The sequence below is a fragment of the Schistocerca americana genome, chromosome 8 (genome assembly GCF_021461395.2).
Source record: "Schistocerca americana isolate TAMUIC-IGC-003095 chromosome 8, iqSchAmer2.1, whole genome shotgun sequence".
Classification (NCBI taxonomy): Eukaryota; Metazoa; Arthropoda; class Insecta; order Orthoptera; family Acrididae; genus Schistocerca; species Schistocerca americana.
Window position 1 is genome coordinate 502,274,906 of NC_060126.1, and position 18,418 is coordinate 502,293,323.

Genomic DNA, 18,418 nt, shown 5'->3' on the forward strand with positions numbered 1-18,418 from the left:
AATAGTTGGAGAATGACACCCATTAGTCTCAGTATTATTACGTTTCCACAGATCAGTTTTCATGTTATGTTAATTATGTGTACCTGCACTCCACTTATTACACAAAAACCTTGAGAGACTTAACATTTTATTATTCTTTCACAGCTCTGTCTTTAAAGCATATAAAATATTATAATCATGAAGAGATGACAAATTTAGTACTATTTTTGCAATCAAGATGTCTTTGTGGACATACGTACTCATTCAAACAGGTGATTTTCATTTCAAGATGTGGCATATCATCTCCAGGAGGCTTTGATTTAAACTCAGGGCTGAGAGGTTTGTCAGTGATTAGTATTTTGTATTGCTGGTATTCCTGTAAAGTTAGTTTCAGTTATAAGTGGAGTATAATGTTTAATTTGTTAATTGATACTGACAGTAAGTTTTAGAATTAATCTACTTTTCAAGAGATACTCAACTTTATCTATAAGAAAGTAAATAAACATATGCTTAAACTTAAAAGCTAGATGGGGGATTGTTTCACATTATTTCTTAGGGCTAAGAGTCACATATGGAATAATACGATGCAAAAATAGTAAAAGAGGGGAACATAATATAATTAAGTCAGATAAAATGTATTCTTACCTTCAGAGTGGACAAGTTTAACAGGGGCATACGGCTGGCTCAAATGGCTCTGAGCACTATGGGGCTTAACATCTATGGTCATCAGTCCCCTAGAACTTAGAACTACTTAAACCTAACTAACCTAAGGACATCACTCACATCCATGCCCGAGGCAGGATTTGAACCTGCGACCTTAGCAGTCGCGCTGCTCCGGAATGAGCGCCTAGAACCGCTAGACCACCGCGGCCGGCTAGGCATACGGCTTGACAGCTTTATATTTTCCTTAACCTTTTGATTGACATGATGTCAAATGTTCTCAACACTATACTTTATTGAGAAATGACAAGAGAATGACAAAAACAAGGCACCTACACAAAGTGATGTGACTTGCAATATCAACTACATCTTCGAATAAATGCCCAAACAAACAAAAATTACTTGCATATGTGAAATAAAAGTGTGAAGAGATGCTCCTACATCTGAACTGTGCTATCGACAGAGGAAGCAACAGCAGCCCACTGGTACTGAATTGATCAACAGGGCTTACAGACAGAGCTTTAGCTTTAGATGGCACTCAAAAGACCACTCAAGTTGTGTTAATGTCAAAACTGGAAACATATAACTTCATTGGCCAAATAAAAATACCTTGGTGGCAAAATGTCAGATGATATTTCTATGACTGAAGGTTTCAGTGACAGTGTTCAAACTCCTGAGAGCTTCTATAGATTAGACGAAATATTTTTACTCCTGGAAATTAAACACAGAGCTGATAATCTGTGACAAGTTTTATCCAGAGTTTGGAGGGACCAGAGAGAAGTCAGTGGCAATCTGAAGTTTTGAGTTGGTCCTCACAGCATCCCCATTTGGATTGAATGACAGCACTGCTGGCAAAAGATGGACACCAGAATTCACGTACCATTTCGACACATTGTTTTAGGTCGTCATAAACCAAAATTCCATAGTAGTCACAGATTGTATAATGATACAAGAGCAACCTTATACTAAAAGAAAGACATATGCCAAATATATTATGCACCCATCTGAAACCTGGACAACAAGGAATATAATTCTGTTTATAATGACACGACTATATGGAGCAAAACATGTAAAAAAGAGAGAGAGTGAAATTATAATAAGGATATTTAGCTAATATCAATAGGCTACTAAATAATACTAAATTTTACGACCAACTACATAGCCAAAAGAAAACAATGGGGCATAGATAGTCAACAGATAAAAGAACTACTGTTAGGTGTTAAGACAACTATGGGGATGGAGACTTGTATTCCAAAAAAAGTGTTATATCTAGCTTGAAACAGACACATAAAAATTCCAAGGGCAATGAAGATAAAGAGCCACTTTGAGCTGTGTTGTTGTCTACAATACAGAGACCAATTTGATGCAGCTCTGAATGCTAGTCTATCCTATGCAGGCCTCATCATCTCTACGTAACTACCACAACCTTCACCCATTTCAACCAGCGTACTGTGTGCAAGCTGTGGCCTCCTCCTCACTTACTTCCATTATCAAATTGATAATTCGTTGATGCCTCAAGATGTGTCCAGTAAACTGATTTCTTCATTTATCAAGTTGTGCCATAAACTACTTTTCTCTCCCCCAATTCAATTCAGTACCTCCATATTTGTTATTTGATCTATTCATTTGATCTTCAACACTGTCCTATACCATTATTTTTCAAAAGCTTCTATCTTCTTCCTGTCTGAACTGCCTATTGTCCAGTTTCACTTCCATACAAGGCTACACTACAAACAAATATCTTCTGAACAGACCTTCTAACATTTAAATTTATGTTAGATGTTAAGAAAATGCCTCTTTCTTTTTTAGAATGCATTTCTTGCTATTGTCAATCTGCAATTTGTATCTTCCCTACTTTGCCCATCATCAGTTACTTTGCTGCTCAAAACTCATCTGAATCTAATTCCCAATGCATCACGTGATTTAATTCAACTACATTCCATTACCCACGCTTTACTTTTGTTGATATATTATAAGCACATTTCAAGACACTATCCATTCAGTCCAACTACTCTTCCAAGGTCTTCGGAACCTCTGACACAATTACAATATCACTGGCAAACCACAAAGTTTTAATTTCTTCTCTTAGAATACTAATTATCTTTCTAAACTACGCCTTGGTTTCCCTCACAGCTTGCTCAATACACAAACTGAATAACATTGGGGATGGGCTGCAACCTTGTCTCACTTCCTTCTCAACTATGTCTTCTGTTTCGTGTTCTCCAGCTCTTATACCTATAATTTGGTTTATGTACAAGTTGTAGATAACCTTCCACTTCTTGTATTTTATTCCTACTACTCTCAAAATTTGAGAGTGCACATTGCCAAAACTTTCTCTAAATCTACAAATGCTATAAATGTAGGTTGGCCTTTCCTCAGTCTACCTTCTAAGTTAAATCAAAGGGTCACTGTCATTCGCAGGTTCTTACATCTCCCCGGAACCAAACTGGTCTTCCCTGAGGTCAGCTTCTATCAGTTTTTTCCATTTTTATATAAATAACTGATGTTTGTATTTTGCATCCCTGCCTTATTAAATTGATGGTTCGGTAGTATTACATCTATCATACCTACCTTCTTGGAGTGGAATTACTACAATCTTTCTGAAGTGTGAGGGCATTTCCTGTATCATACATCCTGCACAACCTGGTGGAATAATTTTGTCTTGGCTGGTTCTTCCAAGGACCTCAATAATTCTGAGATCACATACTCTACTCCATGTCTTTCAGTGCCACCAAATTTTTCTGAAAGTGTCATATCTCCCATTACACCTTCATCTACTCTTTCTACAGAATTGTCCTCAACTTTGTTCCACACATATTGACCCTCTACGTATTTCTTCCACCAATCAGTTTCTCCTTGTTTGCTTAGTACTAGCTTGGCTTCTGATACACTCATCAACCAGATAGAACAATATAGGGTAACGAACAATGAAATGAATATTGCAAATGCCTGAAATAAATCTCAGTTGCCATGACTGACTACACAAAATAAAGACAGGATCCTGCAGGCCACAGCTGATCCACTTTTATGTCCATTATTTTATCAAAATTCAGCATATAACTTACAAACTAATTGTTGTAGTTGTGGTCTTCAGTCCTGAGACTGGTTTGATGCAGCTCTCCATGTTACCCTATCCTGTGCAAGCTTCTTCATCTCCCAGTAGTTACTGCAACCTACATCCTTCTGAATCTGCTTAGTGTATCCATCCCTTGGTCTCCCTCTACGATTTTTACCCTCCACACTGCCCTCTAATGCTAAATTTGTGATCCCTTGATGCCTCAGAACATGTCCTACCAACTGGTCCCTTCTTTTTGTCAAGTTGCGCCAGAAACTCCTCTTCTCCCCAATTCTATTCAGTACCGCCTCATTAGTTATGTGATCTACCCATCTAATCTTCAGCATTCTTCTGTAGCACCACATTTCGAAAGCTTCTATTCTCTTCTTGTCCAAACTATTTACTGTCCATGTTTCACTTCCATACATGGCTACACTCCATACAAATACTTTCAGAACCGACTTCCTGACACTTAAATCTATACTGGATGTTAACAAATTCCTCTTCTTCAGAAACGCTTTCCTTGCCATTGCAGTCTACATTTTATATCCTCTCTATTTCGACCATCATCAGTTATTTTGCCCCCCAAGTAGCAAAACCCCTTTACTACTTTAAGTGTCTCATTTCCTAATCTAATTCCCTCAGCATCACCCAACTTAATTCAACTACATTCCATTATCCTCGTTTTGCTTTTGTTGATGTTCATCATATATCCTCCATTCAAGACACTGTCCATTCTGTTCAACTGCTTTTCCAAGTCCTTTGCTGTCTCTGACAGAAATACAATGTCATCGGCGAACCTCAAAGTTTTTATTTCTTTTCCATGGATTTTAATACCTACTCCGAATTTTTCTTTTGTTTCCTTTACTGCTTGCTCAATATACAGATTGAGACAACCCTGTCTCACTCCCTTCCCAACCACTGCTTCCCTTTCATGTCCCTCGACTCTTTATAACTGCCATCTGGTTTCTGTATAAATTGTAAATAGCCTTTCGCTCCCTGTATTTTACCCCTGCTACCTTTAGAATTTGAAAGAGAGTATTCCAGTCAACATTGTCAAAAGCTTTCTCTAAGTCTACAAATGCTAGAAACGTAGGTTTGCCTTTCCTTAATCTTTCTTCTAAGATAAGTCGTAAGGTCAGTATTGCCTCACGTGTTCCAACATTTCTACGGAATTCAAACTGATCTTCCCCGAGGTCGGCTTCTACCAGTTTTTCCATTCGTCTGTAAAGAATTCGTGTTATTACTTTGCAGCTGTGACTTATTAAACTGATACTTTGGTAATTTTCACATCTGTCAACACCTGCTTTCTTTGGGATTGGAATTATTATATTCTTCTTGAAGTCTGAGGGTATTTCACCTGTCTTATATATCTTGCTCACCAGATGGTAGAGTTTTGTCAGGACTGGCTCTCCCAAGGCCGTCAATAGTTCTAATGGAATGTTGTCTACTCCCGGGGCCTTGTTTCGACTTAGGTCTTTCAGTGCTCTGTCAAACTCTTCACGCAGTATCATACCTCCCATTTCATCTTCATCTACATCCTCTTCCATTTCCACAATATTGTCCTCAAGTACATCGCCCTTGTATAGACCCTCTATATACTCCTTCCACCTTTCTGCTTTCCCTTCTTTGCTTAGAACTGGGTTTCGATCTGAGCTCTTGATATTCATACAAGTGGTTCTCTTTTCCCCAAAGGTCTCTTTAATTTTCCTGTAGGCAGTATCTATCTTACCCCTAGTGAGATAAGCCTCTACATCCTTACATTTGTCCTCTAGCCATCCCTGCTTAGCCATTTTGCACTTACTGTCGATCTCATTTGTGAGACGTTTGTATTCCTTTTTGCCTGCTTCATTTACTGCACTTTTATATTTTCTCCTTTCATCAATTAAATTCAATATTTCTTCTGTTACCCAAGGATTTCTACTAGCCCTCGTCTTTTTACCTACTTGATCCTCTGCTGCCTTCACTACTTCCTCCCTCAGAGCTACCCATTCCTCTTCTACTGTACTTCTTTCCCTCATTCCTGTCAATTGTTCCCTTATGCTCTCCCTGAAACTCTGTACAGCCTCTGGTTCTTTCAGTTTATCCAGGTCCCATCTCCTTAAATTCCCACCTTTTTGCAGTTTCTTAAGTTTTAATCTACAGTTCATAACCAACAGGTTGTTAAACACATAAAATTAAGTATTCTTAGCATAAGGCAGATAACAAGAGGTTGTAGAGGCCATCTTGAAGAAAGAATTGAGGTAAGGAACCAATGTCCAGAAATGTCGTCCATCTAAGCTGCTCAGCATTGAGCTTACAGAGGCCAAGGCCTGTCACCAGAGGGCCTCTCTGGTGTCAAACACAAGTTTGTATGCTATCAGAATACAACTAAAACTTTTCACAATCCTCCTGACAGCATTCAGGAAGCTCAACACTGTCAAATGTGTCTTTGATTGTCACGAAGCACTACAGAGACCACAAAGCACAGCAATGGCACACTTGAAAGGCAAACATAAACATAAAAACAGTGCAGTCATTTGTAGTTTGGTTCCTATAGTCACGCTGCTTCAAGAACTTCACTTAGTACGAGCAGAACAATGTGTGTGTCATTTATTTTGAAGCAAGAGGAAATGGGAACATATTATGCACCTATGGGCAAAGCTATCCAAACAGATGTCCCTACACCACTTTACTTTTGTCCTCAATGTCTGGATGAAACAGTTTCTGTCAAAGCTTGTCATAACAAAGGATGTTATGTGCAAAGCACAAACATGCCAAGATTTAAAGAGGACATGTCAAAGAGATTCACCACACACACACATTCAGTAGCACATGTGCTGTGGCAAACAAACTGTAAAGCAAGCACAAAGTGATCCCAAGAGTGGTGTAAGAGGAAGGAAGGTATTCATTTCCTTTTCATTTGTGATTCTTGATGTTCCTCCACGTGTGGAGTTTGAGCAGTGTTAGGCAACACAACCATATTTTGCAGTGTGGGTTTTGTTCATGGACAAGGTGTCTGTCAACCGTGATGATATGTTTGATGTTCATAACCGTCACATTTGTATGGAAAAAACACTAACCACAACTACAAATGAGGTAATAAAGATAACTTCTGCATGCAGGCCAACAAAATGGTGCATCCACTCACTCCATTCTACTTGCCAAAATCCAAATTGGATTGGAAGACAATGGATTACACAAGGTGACCCAGAACTCAACCAGCAGAAATTTTGGGATAACGGAAGTGTCCAATTCCACCCACGAACGGGTGGCGGAAACAACCATTCACAAATACTCCCATACCGCTCATATGACATCATCATGTAAACATGACAACAGACACGAAAATAGATCGAAAAACCACCAAACAGATATTCCTCCAAAAATATAATGAAACTAACGGGACAAGCGGGGGAAATTGGGGGTTTTATGGTGGGGACAAACTAAATATAAACACATGCCACTACACAAAACGACAAAAAACACTAAAATAACAAGACCCCACAATCTTCCCACACAAAATCCCTTGACCTACATATATAAATCTCAAAAATTTCACTACCACCACACTTAATCCTACCACAAAAAAAAAAACACCTAGAATATCAAAATTGGAATGGAACACACTACATAGGTCAACAGCAACTACCGATACCACACCAAATCTCAAAACTTTCACCACCACCTTACAACATCTCCACATATAGCCATCCCTGGTCTGAGACACCGGCACTTTAATAAGCTTCATTTCTTCACAGCACACTGAACACTTCACTTCATGATTTCAGCCAAAAAGCCGAATAGCTGATGAAATTTTATTAGGGACAACGCACTGTCCCCCATCATTGCTGACAACCGAAAACTGTTGACCTTGTCAGTCATATCCATACCTACCAAAGACATAAACAAAGCAATTTACCAAAATTCACACACAACGAACAGAAAAAACTACAATAATGTTGACATAACAAAACCAAAATCGTTAACTCACTGAAAAATATTCAGCTGAAAGCACAGTCACCACCGATACCACACACATGCAATGCTACCACAAAAATGAACCCCATACGCCATATAACACACTGCCCATAAACACACCACCAGAGGGAATCACCGACCGCAACAATACACCACCTATAAGCACGCCACAAATGCAAACTAAACCAAAAACATCACATAACACACAACACATAAACACACCACCAGAGAGCACCACCAATCACATCAAAACGACTCCTACAAACACGCCACTCTCACAAACTAAACTCCGCACTGTCATGACGTCACACACCACAACAGCCTTACATCACAGGCCAAAGCTGACAGGTGGAATTGGACACTTCTGATGACCCAAAATTTTTCCTGTGCATTATCTGAAGAATACTGTGTATTAAACTCCAGTGATGTCAGCCTAGGACTTAGCTGCAAAGATGCAGGCTGAGGGTGAAGATATTTACACTTTGCCCAGTGTCTTTGAGCATGTGAGTTGGTAAATAGCATGGTGACGTCAGTCATGGTGCAATACTGGAAGGATGCATTTTGAGCAACATCTGTAACTGAATAAAGAGTAATGTTCACTCTACGAAACTAGTTGTTTTGTATTTTTTATCACAGCATATACTTTTATGTTAGCTCATTATTGTTTTAGTCTATATTTTCAATCCCATGGAGAAGATGGTGACATCTGCTGTGTAGTGCCCACAATTTAAACACTTTAATGGACATTCTGGAAATCCTGCACGTGGTTAAACTTTGAAGAGCTTTAGAAGGCACCTGAGAAACAAATTTAAAAGAGTAGACCATGCTTGTAACAGTAACTCAAATATGCTAAGCAGCGTCAAAATTAGAGAGGTCACTGGGAGTAGCAAATGTAGACCCTTTCAAAGAAGTTCTACTAGCAGTGGGTATTCAAACTCATTATCTGCCTTATTCCTTTCAGTGCATAAGTGTTGTTAATGGGTGATTGTCACGTCATACCACCTGAACCTTCTGTAAGCCACACCAGGGGTTAGAAATTGTTGCCATTATCTACAAGCAAGAAAAGAATGGAAATATATCCACTTGAGCAGGCCTGTCTTTAATTTGTCCTGCCTCAATCTGCTAATGGCACATAGACAGTTGATGTGGTATACAATGTAAGGATACAATGTAATCATTGAGTAACCAAAAAGCATACGAACACAGTTCTGTCATACTTCACCTTATTATAACCTGTCTCTACAGATAACACTTTGATTACGTATTCCTCAGGAAGTTTCATAGGAGAAGCTATGAGAGTCAGCAGGCTTCCCTTAAGCTCATAGCAATATTTTTTTACTCCACTGCCACTAATAAAGTTACTGAAAAAAAGGAAATATTAGGTTTTAATTAACATTGCAAGAATTTGTTGTAATGATGACTTTCAATAAAACATAGTTATCTGCAATTATATTGGAAGCAAAAAATGGAATATGTATTATAATAAGGTGAAACAACAGGAGCTTCACAAATTTATCACAGAAACAAATACATAAAACTACATTTCAAATATCTGCAGATCATGCCTGAAATTACATTTAACTGTCAGATATTATTAACGGAGGATTAAAATAGTGCATTTACAAGTGAGAATTCAGTGTCTGCTATTATTATACTGAGCAACGGAAAATTCAGGATGGAATGTAAGAATATTAAGAAAAGGGAAGTTGCTACTCACCCTATAGAGGAGATGCTGAGTCGCATATAGGTTTTGTCTATCTGTGACTCAGCTTCTCCACCAACGGTGGGTAGCAACTATCCTTTTTGTAACACTATTATTATACTACGAAGTCATGGATGAAATACAAATAATGGAACTAGTAAAAGTAACTGTTCACCATACAGTTGAATCACTTGGTAGCCAGTGGGCGCATAAACACAACTGAAATATTGTCCAAGTCTCTAATAAAATTTCATTTCTGCAGATAGTATATTTGTAGAATTAACATCCCTGAGCAAAAATATTCTGATAAACTGGAGGACTAGTGATTAATTATTTTTGTTACTTTACATTTTTTTCAATATCTAGTGACTTTCAATTCCCTGCCTGATGTTTACTGGCAACTTATTACAGTTTTGCACTAGAGTACAAAACTATAACATTCAAGGGTGAGACTCCCTAGGCTGCTGAAGAGGCTCCTGCAAGATGTCTGGTTACCAAGTTTACACAAATTATAACTGAGCACTTTTGTAGAATTAATACCTGCACCTTCCCAGATCATCCCAACAAATGAGTGAAAGTATGTTAGTATCCCTACCTGCAGATCAGTGCAATGAAAGAAACTAACAAGTACTTAGATGACAGAATTGAGTTTCTTGGTTAATTTATCCCTTTCTGGTGTCATTTCGGTGTATTATCCTCCTGGAGGGTGGAGCTTCACATACACTCATGCTCATAAATTAAGGATAATTGCAAAATGTGGTCCCACACAATGTGGCACTACACAAAACTGGCGTTAATAGCAAAGGCACATAGGGAACACACACAACACAGATCTGTAAGTCCACAGTATTGGTGATAAGTTGAGAAAAACGTTCCAAAACACACTGCTACAAAACACCACTGTTTCCTGCGCATGTACCCCAATATCAATATGGGATATGATCACCATGCACACGTACACAGGCCACACAATGGGTTGGCACACTCAAGATCAGGTGGTCGTGTGGCTGCTGGGGTATAGCATCCCATTCTTGTACCAGTGCCTGTCGGAACTCCTAAAGTGTCGTAGGGGTTTGAAGATGTGCAGCGATACGTCGACCAAGAGCATCCCAGACTTGCTTGATGGGGTTTAGGTCTGGAGAACAGGCAGGCCACTCCACTCGCCTGATATCTTCTGTTTCAAGGTGGTACTCCACGATGGCAGCTCGGTGGGGCCGTGCGTTATCATCCATCAGGAGGAAGGTGTGACCCACTGCACCCCTGAAAAGGTGGACATACTGGTGCAAAATGATGTCCCGACACACTTGAGCTGTTACAGCTCCTCTGTCAAAGACATGCAGGGATGTACGTGCATCAATCATAATCCCACCCCACACCATCTAACCACAACCTCCATACAGGTGCCTTTCAAGGACCTTAAGGGGTTGGCATCTGGTTCCTGGTTCATGCCAGATGAAAGCCCATTGAAAATCACTGTTCAGACTATACCTGGACTCGTTTGTAAACGTAACCTGGGACCGCTGTTCCTATGACAATGTACTGTGTTCTTGACATCAGGCTTTACGGGTTCTCCTGTGACCAAGGATCAGTGGAATGCACCTTGCAGGTCTCCAGGCAAATAAACCATGTCTGTTCAGTTGTCTGTAGACTGTGTGTCTGGAGACAACTGTTCCATTAGCTGCGGTAAGGTCCCGAGCAAGGCTACCTGCAGTACTCCGTGGCCGTCTGCGGTCTTCTTGTGGTGTTGTACACTGTGGACGTCCCGTACTGTAGCACCTGGACACGTTTCCTGTCTGCTGGAATCATTGCCATAATCTTGAGATCACACTCTGTGGCACGACCTGCTGTAATTCACCAGCCTCCAGTCGCCATAGTATTCTGCCCCTCATAATGTCATCAATATGTGTTCTTTGAGCCATTTTCAACACACAGTCACCATTAGCACGTCTGAAAACATCTGCACACTTACTCGCTGCACCGTTCTCTGACATGCACTAACAAACCCATGCGTATGTGGACTGCTGCCAGAGCCACCGTGCGACGACCACAGGTCATATGCACCACATGGTCATACCCCGAGGTGATTTAAACCCGCAAACTGACCACCAGACTTGTTTCACCTTGTATCGGTATTATCCTTAATTTATGAGCATGAGTGTATTTAGCCTAATACAGTTCATGCCAATTGATCTCCACTTCTGGTAACTGTAAGTAATTTTTATTTGTTTCCGATTGTACAATGTGAGCTTTTTAAGATTAATCACGCTACTGTCTGTGAATAGGGTGAGAGCTTGTCCTCCAATGTCCCACATAACACACTTATGCAGATCAAGAACAGGAATGGACCCCTCACTCTGAATTTAGCCTTACTTCTGTGATATCATTAGCAAATGTTACAGGCTCCACCAATGCAAAGGAAAGGTCTTTAAAGCCAGATTATTTTTGTTTTCCTAAAATAATTTCATGATCTACACAATTAAAGGGCTTCACAAGATCACAGAAAATTCCAACATGGTAATTCTTGTTGTTTATTTTTACCACAGCTGAGTTCATGAGGCATTGCTTTCTCAGTAGAGAATCATTTACAGAAGGCAAACTGAGCTCTTCTAACAGGTTATTTTCAGAGAAGTGGTTCAACGTTCTGTTGTAGTTTACCTCCTCAGATTTAAAAAAAAAAAAAAAAAACACAGAAAGAAGGGAGACAGATCTATAATCAGAAGTCACTTGCTTATCTCCAGTTTCATAAATGACTGATCCTATCACATTATTTACAGCTTTGGGTAATACACCTTGAGTCATCAATTGGTAGCAAATGTAACTCAAGGGTGGCATTACCAAGTCACTGCAAGATTTTAGTACTTTAATTGGTACAAGTTACTGACTTTAATGACCTAATAATTTAAAAAATTGACGCCTGGTGTTGAAGTATGTAATGCCTCTGAAAATAAGTCTAATATCTGATTTTGGTGATACTTTTTTTTTGTCCCTGTAATTTTAACTACTGTCAGAAAAAAAGAATAAAATCACTGAATTTAATTACATATACAGAGTTAACATATTTCAAAAAAGTACTAAAATTCTGTTCTTCACATACATACAGCGTATAACGTCATATAAGCACCACCATATGCTGTCGTGGTGTGTGATGTCACTATGTTGTGTATTGTTGTATTTGATGGCACCCCTCTGGTGGCAGATGCTGATGTCTTGAGTTTGTTCGTGTGTGTGTGTGTGTGTGTGTGTGTGTGTGTGTGTGTGTGTGAAAGAGATACAGACAGATTTTTTTGGTTGGTAAGTAATTTTTGTTTTGGTTTTATTCTATAGTAATTGTGATGTACGTATGTTTTATATGTATGGTATTTTGGTTGTTCTGTTTTATATGTATGGAATTTTGGGGTTTTAACTGATCTACTGAATATGTGGGTTTTTGAGTTGTTGGTGTTTTGGTTTCAGTGGTGGTTTGTGTCATGCAGGTGTGTGAAGTTTGTGATTGTGGTTGTTTGGTAGCTGTTTGCCAGTAGATAAAGAGAGCTGCATTTGAGCTGTATAGGTTGCAGGAAACGCCTGATTTCACTTTTCGGAATTGCAGATGTTGGTATTGTGGGCTCCATTTGAGCTATATATGTCGGGTAAAGTGTACGATTCCTGTTGCTTTTGTGGCTGTCGTCACCATTTTCTATATGATGGAAGCAGGTGTTTCAGCCATATTGATGATGTCGTAGGTCAAAGAGGATGGGTGGAATTAGACACTTCCCAAATGCCAACAAGTCTCACTGACTGCATCCTTCTTGAAGATACTGGAAAGAATTAGGCAAGCAAGAACCATAACATAAACCTCTCAAACTAAGACACTTCAATTTCAATATCAAAAGGGTTCTTTCACAGAACATACTATGTATTTCTATTCACAAACCACATTAAACAAAATTTAAATGAGAAAATATCATCAACTAATATTTTCTGTGCCCTATTACAAGCATTTTGCCAAATGGTATTTTCTGTGACTTTTGAAAAGCATTTGATTGTATAGTTCACATGTTTTACAAGAGCAGCTACAATATTATGGTATTAAAAAATGCAATTAACTCTTTTTTATTTATTTATTAACTCTTTTTTTTATTTTTGTATATATATATATATATATATATATATATATATATATATATATATATACATATATTGTATTCACTCCCTAAGTTTCTTAATGCAACACGTTGCCTCCTTTTAGTTATATATATATATATATATATATATATATATATATATATATATAAAAAAAAAAACTAAAAGGAGGCAACGTGTTGCATTAAGAAACTTAGGGAGTGAATACAATGAAACAGTATCTTCAAAATGGGGAACAATCACTACATATGTAGTACAGGGATCGTGTTGGGTCTGTTTTCGTTCTTGTTATACAAATGATCCTCCATTCCATATTCAAAATGCAGAAATTTTTCTCTTAACTGATTGTTAGCCCCGCCTTTTAACTGGAATCTACCATATTCCCATGAACAAAAAAACTGGCCAGTAGCTGAAAGAAAGCAGATGTCACACTCATCCGGCCCAAGACGCTGGAGGTCACGTGTGCATGAAGCGTGCTTGTGTACGAATGGTGTGTCTCTCTCTACTGATGAAGGCTGTGGCCAAAAGCTTTATGTAAGTGTGTTTTAATTGTGTCTGTCTGCAACATAACATATCTTCTTTGCGGTAAGTAGCAATTTGTCTTTTCCTACATTGTTGATGTTCCATCTACAAGAAGGGTGGTAGAAGTGTCAATAAAACTATTGTCTGGTATCCTTGAGATATATTTATTGTTGGATCCTATGACATATTCTGAGCTAAAATGTAACCATGTATCTCAAATATAATGACCTCCTCCATGACAACTGGCATGGATACTAGGAACCTCAATCTTATGAAAGCTTGCTCAGTTTTTTCACAAGGCATTGAGATAGATACAGTATTCCTTGATTTCTGAAAAGCATCTAACTCAATAAATCTACACTTGCTTTTGAAAGTATTGCTTGTACAGGGTATCAAGTAAAACTTGTAACCAAACTGAGGATTTTTTGGTAAGGAGGACAGAACATGTTATCTTGGGTGGAGAGTCATTGGCAGACATAGAACTAACTTCAGGTGTATCTCTGGGAAGTGCATTGGAGCGAAGAGGAATATTCAGATAAGACAGCACTCAAAACATAGGTTGCCAGAACGCAGTATCACTACCAATAGAATGATCTATTTGTAATAGATACATACTGATACATTAAGCAAAACAGTGCTGGTAACTCACAAAAAGGATGTGTTCTCTAATATGTATAAATGTTACTGAAATTATTTATATCCTGAGTACAATGGAAATTGTCTACAGATGAATTAATGAATACATAAGCAGACATACTACTGCTGAAAACCCATTACTACTGAACAAAAATTACCGTGACAAAGTTAAAAGAATAAAAACTAAAATTGTACTCTTTCTAAAAGGCCTACACAGTAATATTACTAACAGTCTGCAAAATGTAAGTCACGCCTCTTTTCTTTCACTCAGTGCCTTAAATGTGAGACAATTTCAAAAAGCAGTCGTCATGTGTGTAACTTATCGCAACAGACTGGTTTTGGCACTTACCTAGCTGTGCGAGAAACTGGTTGAAGAATGTGCATATCTGCAACAGAGATGTGAGTTTTATGAAAATCGAAAAAAAAATCTTGTTACCATAATCGGGCTGCTAAAACGCTGCTTACCGACAAATTCATCTGTGATTTCAACTCCCCTTAGGGCAGCAGAGCAGGGAATACATATCATACAACATTTGCTAATTGCTGGCTCATACTTCTTCCTATACTTCGTCTAATAACAGAAGAAATTGTGATACAGTAGTCAACAGTCAGTAAAAAACTGAAAAATACGAACTGCATTGTTTATGAAGCCAAAAACGATTATACACTACGTAGAACAGACCTGAAGAAGATGGTAAAAAACATTATATTCTATCTCATCTGGCGACATTTTCTGGTTCATAAATCTCTTTCGATGAAAATCATGACGACTTCAAACTCCGCTTATCACTGCAGCATCACTCACTACATACTCTTTCTTTCCGTTACCCTGTCAACAACTTCTTACCACCTTGAAACAGCTGCTGTATGGACATGTCACTGCAGCCAACAAAATATCAATGAGTCACGTGAGCTTTGAGATTGTGTACTATTTGCGCATTGCGATGGTGTAGCATAAGCAGCTAAAACGTCAGGGTTGTGAGTCACAGTTTTGATTTTATGCGAGTGACAGGTGTGGTTGGTTGACGAGACGAAGGAAACTTATATTTGTTTTATGTATATGTGTTAATTGCTGCATAATAATTAAGAAAAATGTTTTCGAGTGGTCCCAATTACACAAAACTGAAAACACACCTACGATTAGCTATCAACAGATTAAAACTGTTGGAAAAGAAGAAAACTGAATTAGCGCAAAAAGCAAGAAAAGAAATAGCCGATTACCTAGCTACAGGGAAAATAGAACGTGCCAAAATAAGAGTAGAACACATAATTCGCGAAGATTACATGGTAGAGGCAATGGAGGTTGTAGAAATGTATTGTGATTTACTTTTGGCGAGATATGGCTTAATACAGCAGATGAAGTAAGTAAAACAAAATTTAGCACTTGAATGTACTCTGTATCATAAAATTTAAGGTTCTATACAGCATTAGTTTTAACTCACTACCGGAAGGACGTGTGACGTAGCAGAAATGTTATAGAGTATTTTGTTATTAAGTATTTAAGTTATTAAGCATTTTAGCTCACTCATTTCCGCTTTCGCGCTAAATACTATCTCGCACCCTGTCAACAGACTTTTATTTTAAATTGCATTTATATCTAGTAGATTTTTGCCGTAACATTTATGAAACGTCAGTACTGTTTTGCACAGGAAATCTCATCTTCCGTTGCTTGCCCAAGACATTTATTACTGTTAAATCATGAAACAGCACATACATAACATTTGCTCATACTGGCCTGCATCAGATGGGACCCTCAAGATGAACACCAACCAACAGTCCAAATTTTCCTTAACATAAGCTGGATGAGATAAAAACAGGAATAATAACACTTTGCTGTCCACATGAATTCACACTCATCTTCATATTTTACCATTTCACTTTTGCAGTGTCCATCATGTACTCACTAATCTACAATATCTTACACTCTGACAGCCCTACTTCCCAGTTTAAGGCAGATATTGTCTTTGTGCTTTTGTTTTGCTATAATTGTAATTAGGTTGCCGTATATCTGCTGACACACACATTGTTTTCACTGAAATAGTCACAAGCCTCCCTCACACTTGCTGAGGCACCTGTTTACAGTTTGTCAACTGAATCATGTTTTACCATGGGTGAACTGTCATATACACTGTCACCCACTGTTGGTGCCATTTCTTGTACACAGGTCCACATAATAGAAACAAGAGGTCACAGAACTGATTCCTGAGGTAAATCAAACTTTACTAGCTGGAAATTAGAGCATACATGTACAACATTGCCGCTTATTTTATACTTTACTTCTATGCTGTTTCTGTTTGTTACTGATTTATGTTAACAACAGGACATTTTCTGGGAAGAAGACATTTTTAATGCACTATAACATGAAAAATATACTATGCTAACTTCCACTTAACAAACGTTTGTTATGTTGGTGTTCTTAGACGATGTTGGGAAAAGAAATCTTCCTCTCTTGATGTCTTGATACACATCAATTCTCCATACAGTATCATTGTACAGAACGTCTTTTATATAAGAAGACTGAGAAAAATGTAACATTGTCATTTTTGCTTTATTATAATTCTAGTCCTTGATCACAATGTTTATTTGTAATCAAATTATTAATTTAGATTTGTAACGACTATCTTCAGACCTAGAAAATACAGAGCATTAAAAAAAAAATGTTGACTGCTTTGAGAGGTGGTAGTACTCATTGAAGCAAGACAATAAGTCCAATAAATATGGGTCCAGGAATGCATACTTTTTGCGATAAACAAAAATGCACCTCTTTGCCGTCTCACAAAAAGGAATGATGCATCGTCTGAAGAATACCTTGTTGTTGTTATACCTGCTGGCATGCATTGAAGATGAGAACTTTTAGTGTCGGCACATCGTTGATATGCGTGACATAGACCAATTCCTTCAAGTGTCCCCATAACCAAAAGTCAAGGGATTGAGGTCTGGGGAACGAGCAGTGCAAGGTTTATCCCCACCATCCAAAAGACCCATAACTCTAGAAATTTCTGCATCAAATGTTTGTGCACATTGTGACGAAAGTGCGCAGGTGTGCCATCATACATGAACCACACTTGTATTCGTTGCAGCAATGCCACAGCCCCCAGCAAGGTAGGCAATATATTAATGAGAAGGTCAAGATAATGTACCCATTAAACCTTTGTGATAGCGTGCATGGCCCTATTAATCGATCGCCTGCCCATACGTTGATTGCGAATCGGTGTTGATGCCCTCTTTCCTGGATTCCTTGTGGATTTGCATCTTTCCATACATGTTTGTTATTTTAATTCATAACACCATCTCTTGTTAACCCTGCCCCATAAGTTATTAAAATCTTGGATGTGAACAGTAGATCTGTGGCACACTTTTGCAACAGCCATTGACAGAACTGCAGTCTGCCATGATGATTCTGTGGCTGAAGGTCCCTAACACAATGTAGATGATGTGGGACAGCAATTTTTCATTAAGTACTCCCCAGATAAGAGAGTGAGATGCTCCTTCTGGTGCTGGTGCTGCTGCTGATGATGATGATCTCAGCACACTGGTCTCAGGGGTTTCTTCCACTGAACGTAGTACATGCTCCTCCATGCCAGGCATCCGGACTGTATGGGACCATGCACTGTCAGTCTTCCAAGGTGCAAGGGCGCTTGCATCCCTCAGACAGTGGGAAAGTCTGCCAAACGGCTTATCAGAGGCTACTCTGCACTGTGGATATTTTTCAGCATAGAGGGCACAGGCTCGGAGGCTATGTCCATTTGCTAAATCGTTGCAGAATATCATATATGTCACTT

At 38.6% G+C, this 18,418-nt stretch overlaps 2 protein-coding genes across 2 annotated transcripts in view; one reads left to right on the top strand and one right to left on the bottom strand.

Moving 5' to 3' along the window:
• The window catches only part of LOC124546006 (ankyrin repeat domain-containing protein 27-like), a 98,479-nt gene extending 82,945 nt beyond the window's left edge, over positions 1-15,534 (bottom strand). Inside the window, exons 1-5 of the mRNA XM_047124977.1 lie at positions 15,319-15,534; positions 15,102-15,207; positions 14,986-15,022; positions 8,877-9,015; positions 240-355 (exon numbers count right to left, since the gene is read on the bottom strand). Coding sequence (XP_046980933.1) covers positions 240-355; positions 8,877-9,015; positions 14,986-15,022; positions 15,102-15,207; positions 15,319-15,378 — 458 coding nt within the window. The 5' untranslated portion in view covers positions 15,379-15,534. The remainder of the gene's footprint in view (positions 1-239; positions 356-8,876; positions 9,016-14,985; positions 15,023-15,101; positions 15,208-15,318) is intronic.
• A 33-nt stretch (positions 15,535-15,567) lies between these two features.
• Positions 15,568-18,418, top strand: part of LOC124546007 (IST1 homolog) — a 34,197-nt gene continuing 31,346 nt past the window's right edge. Inside the window, exon 1 of the mRNA XM_047124978.1 lies at positions 15,568-15,997. Coding sequence (XP_046980934.1) covers positions 15,729-15,997 — 269 coding nt within the window. The 5' untranslated portion in view covers positions 15,568-15,728. The remainder of the gene's footprint in view (positions 15,998-18,418) is intronic.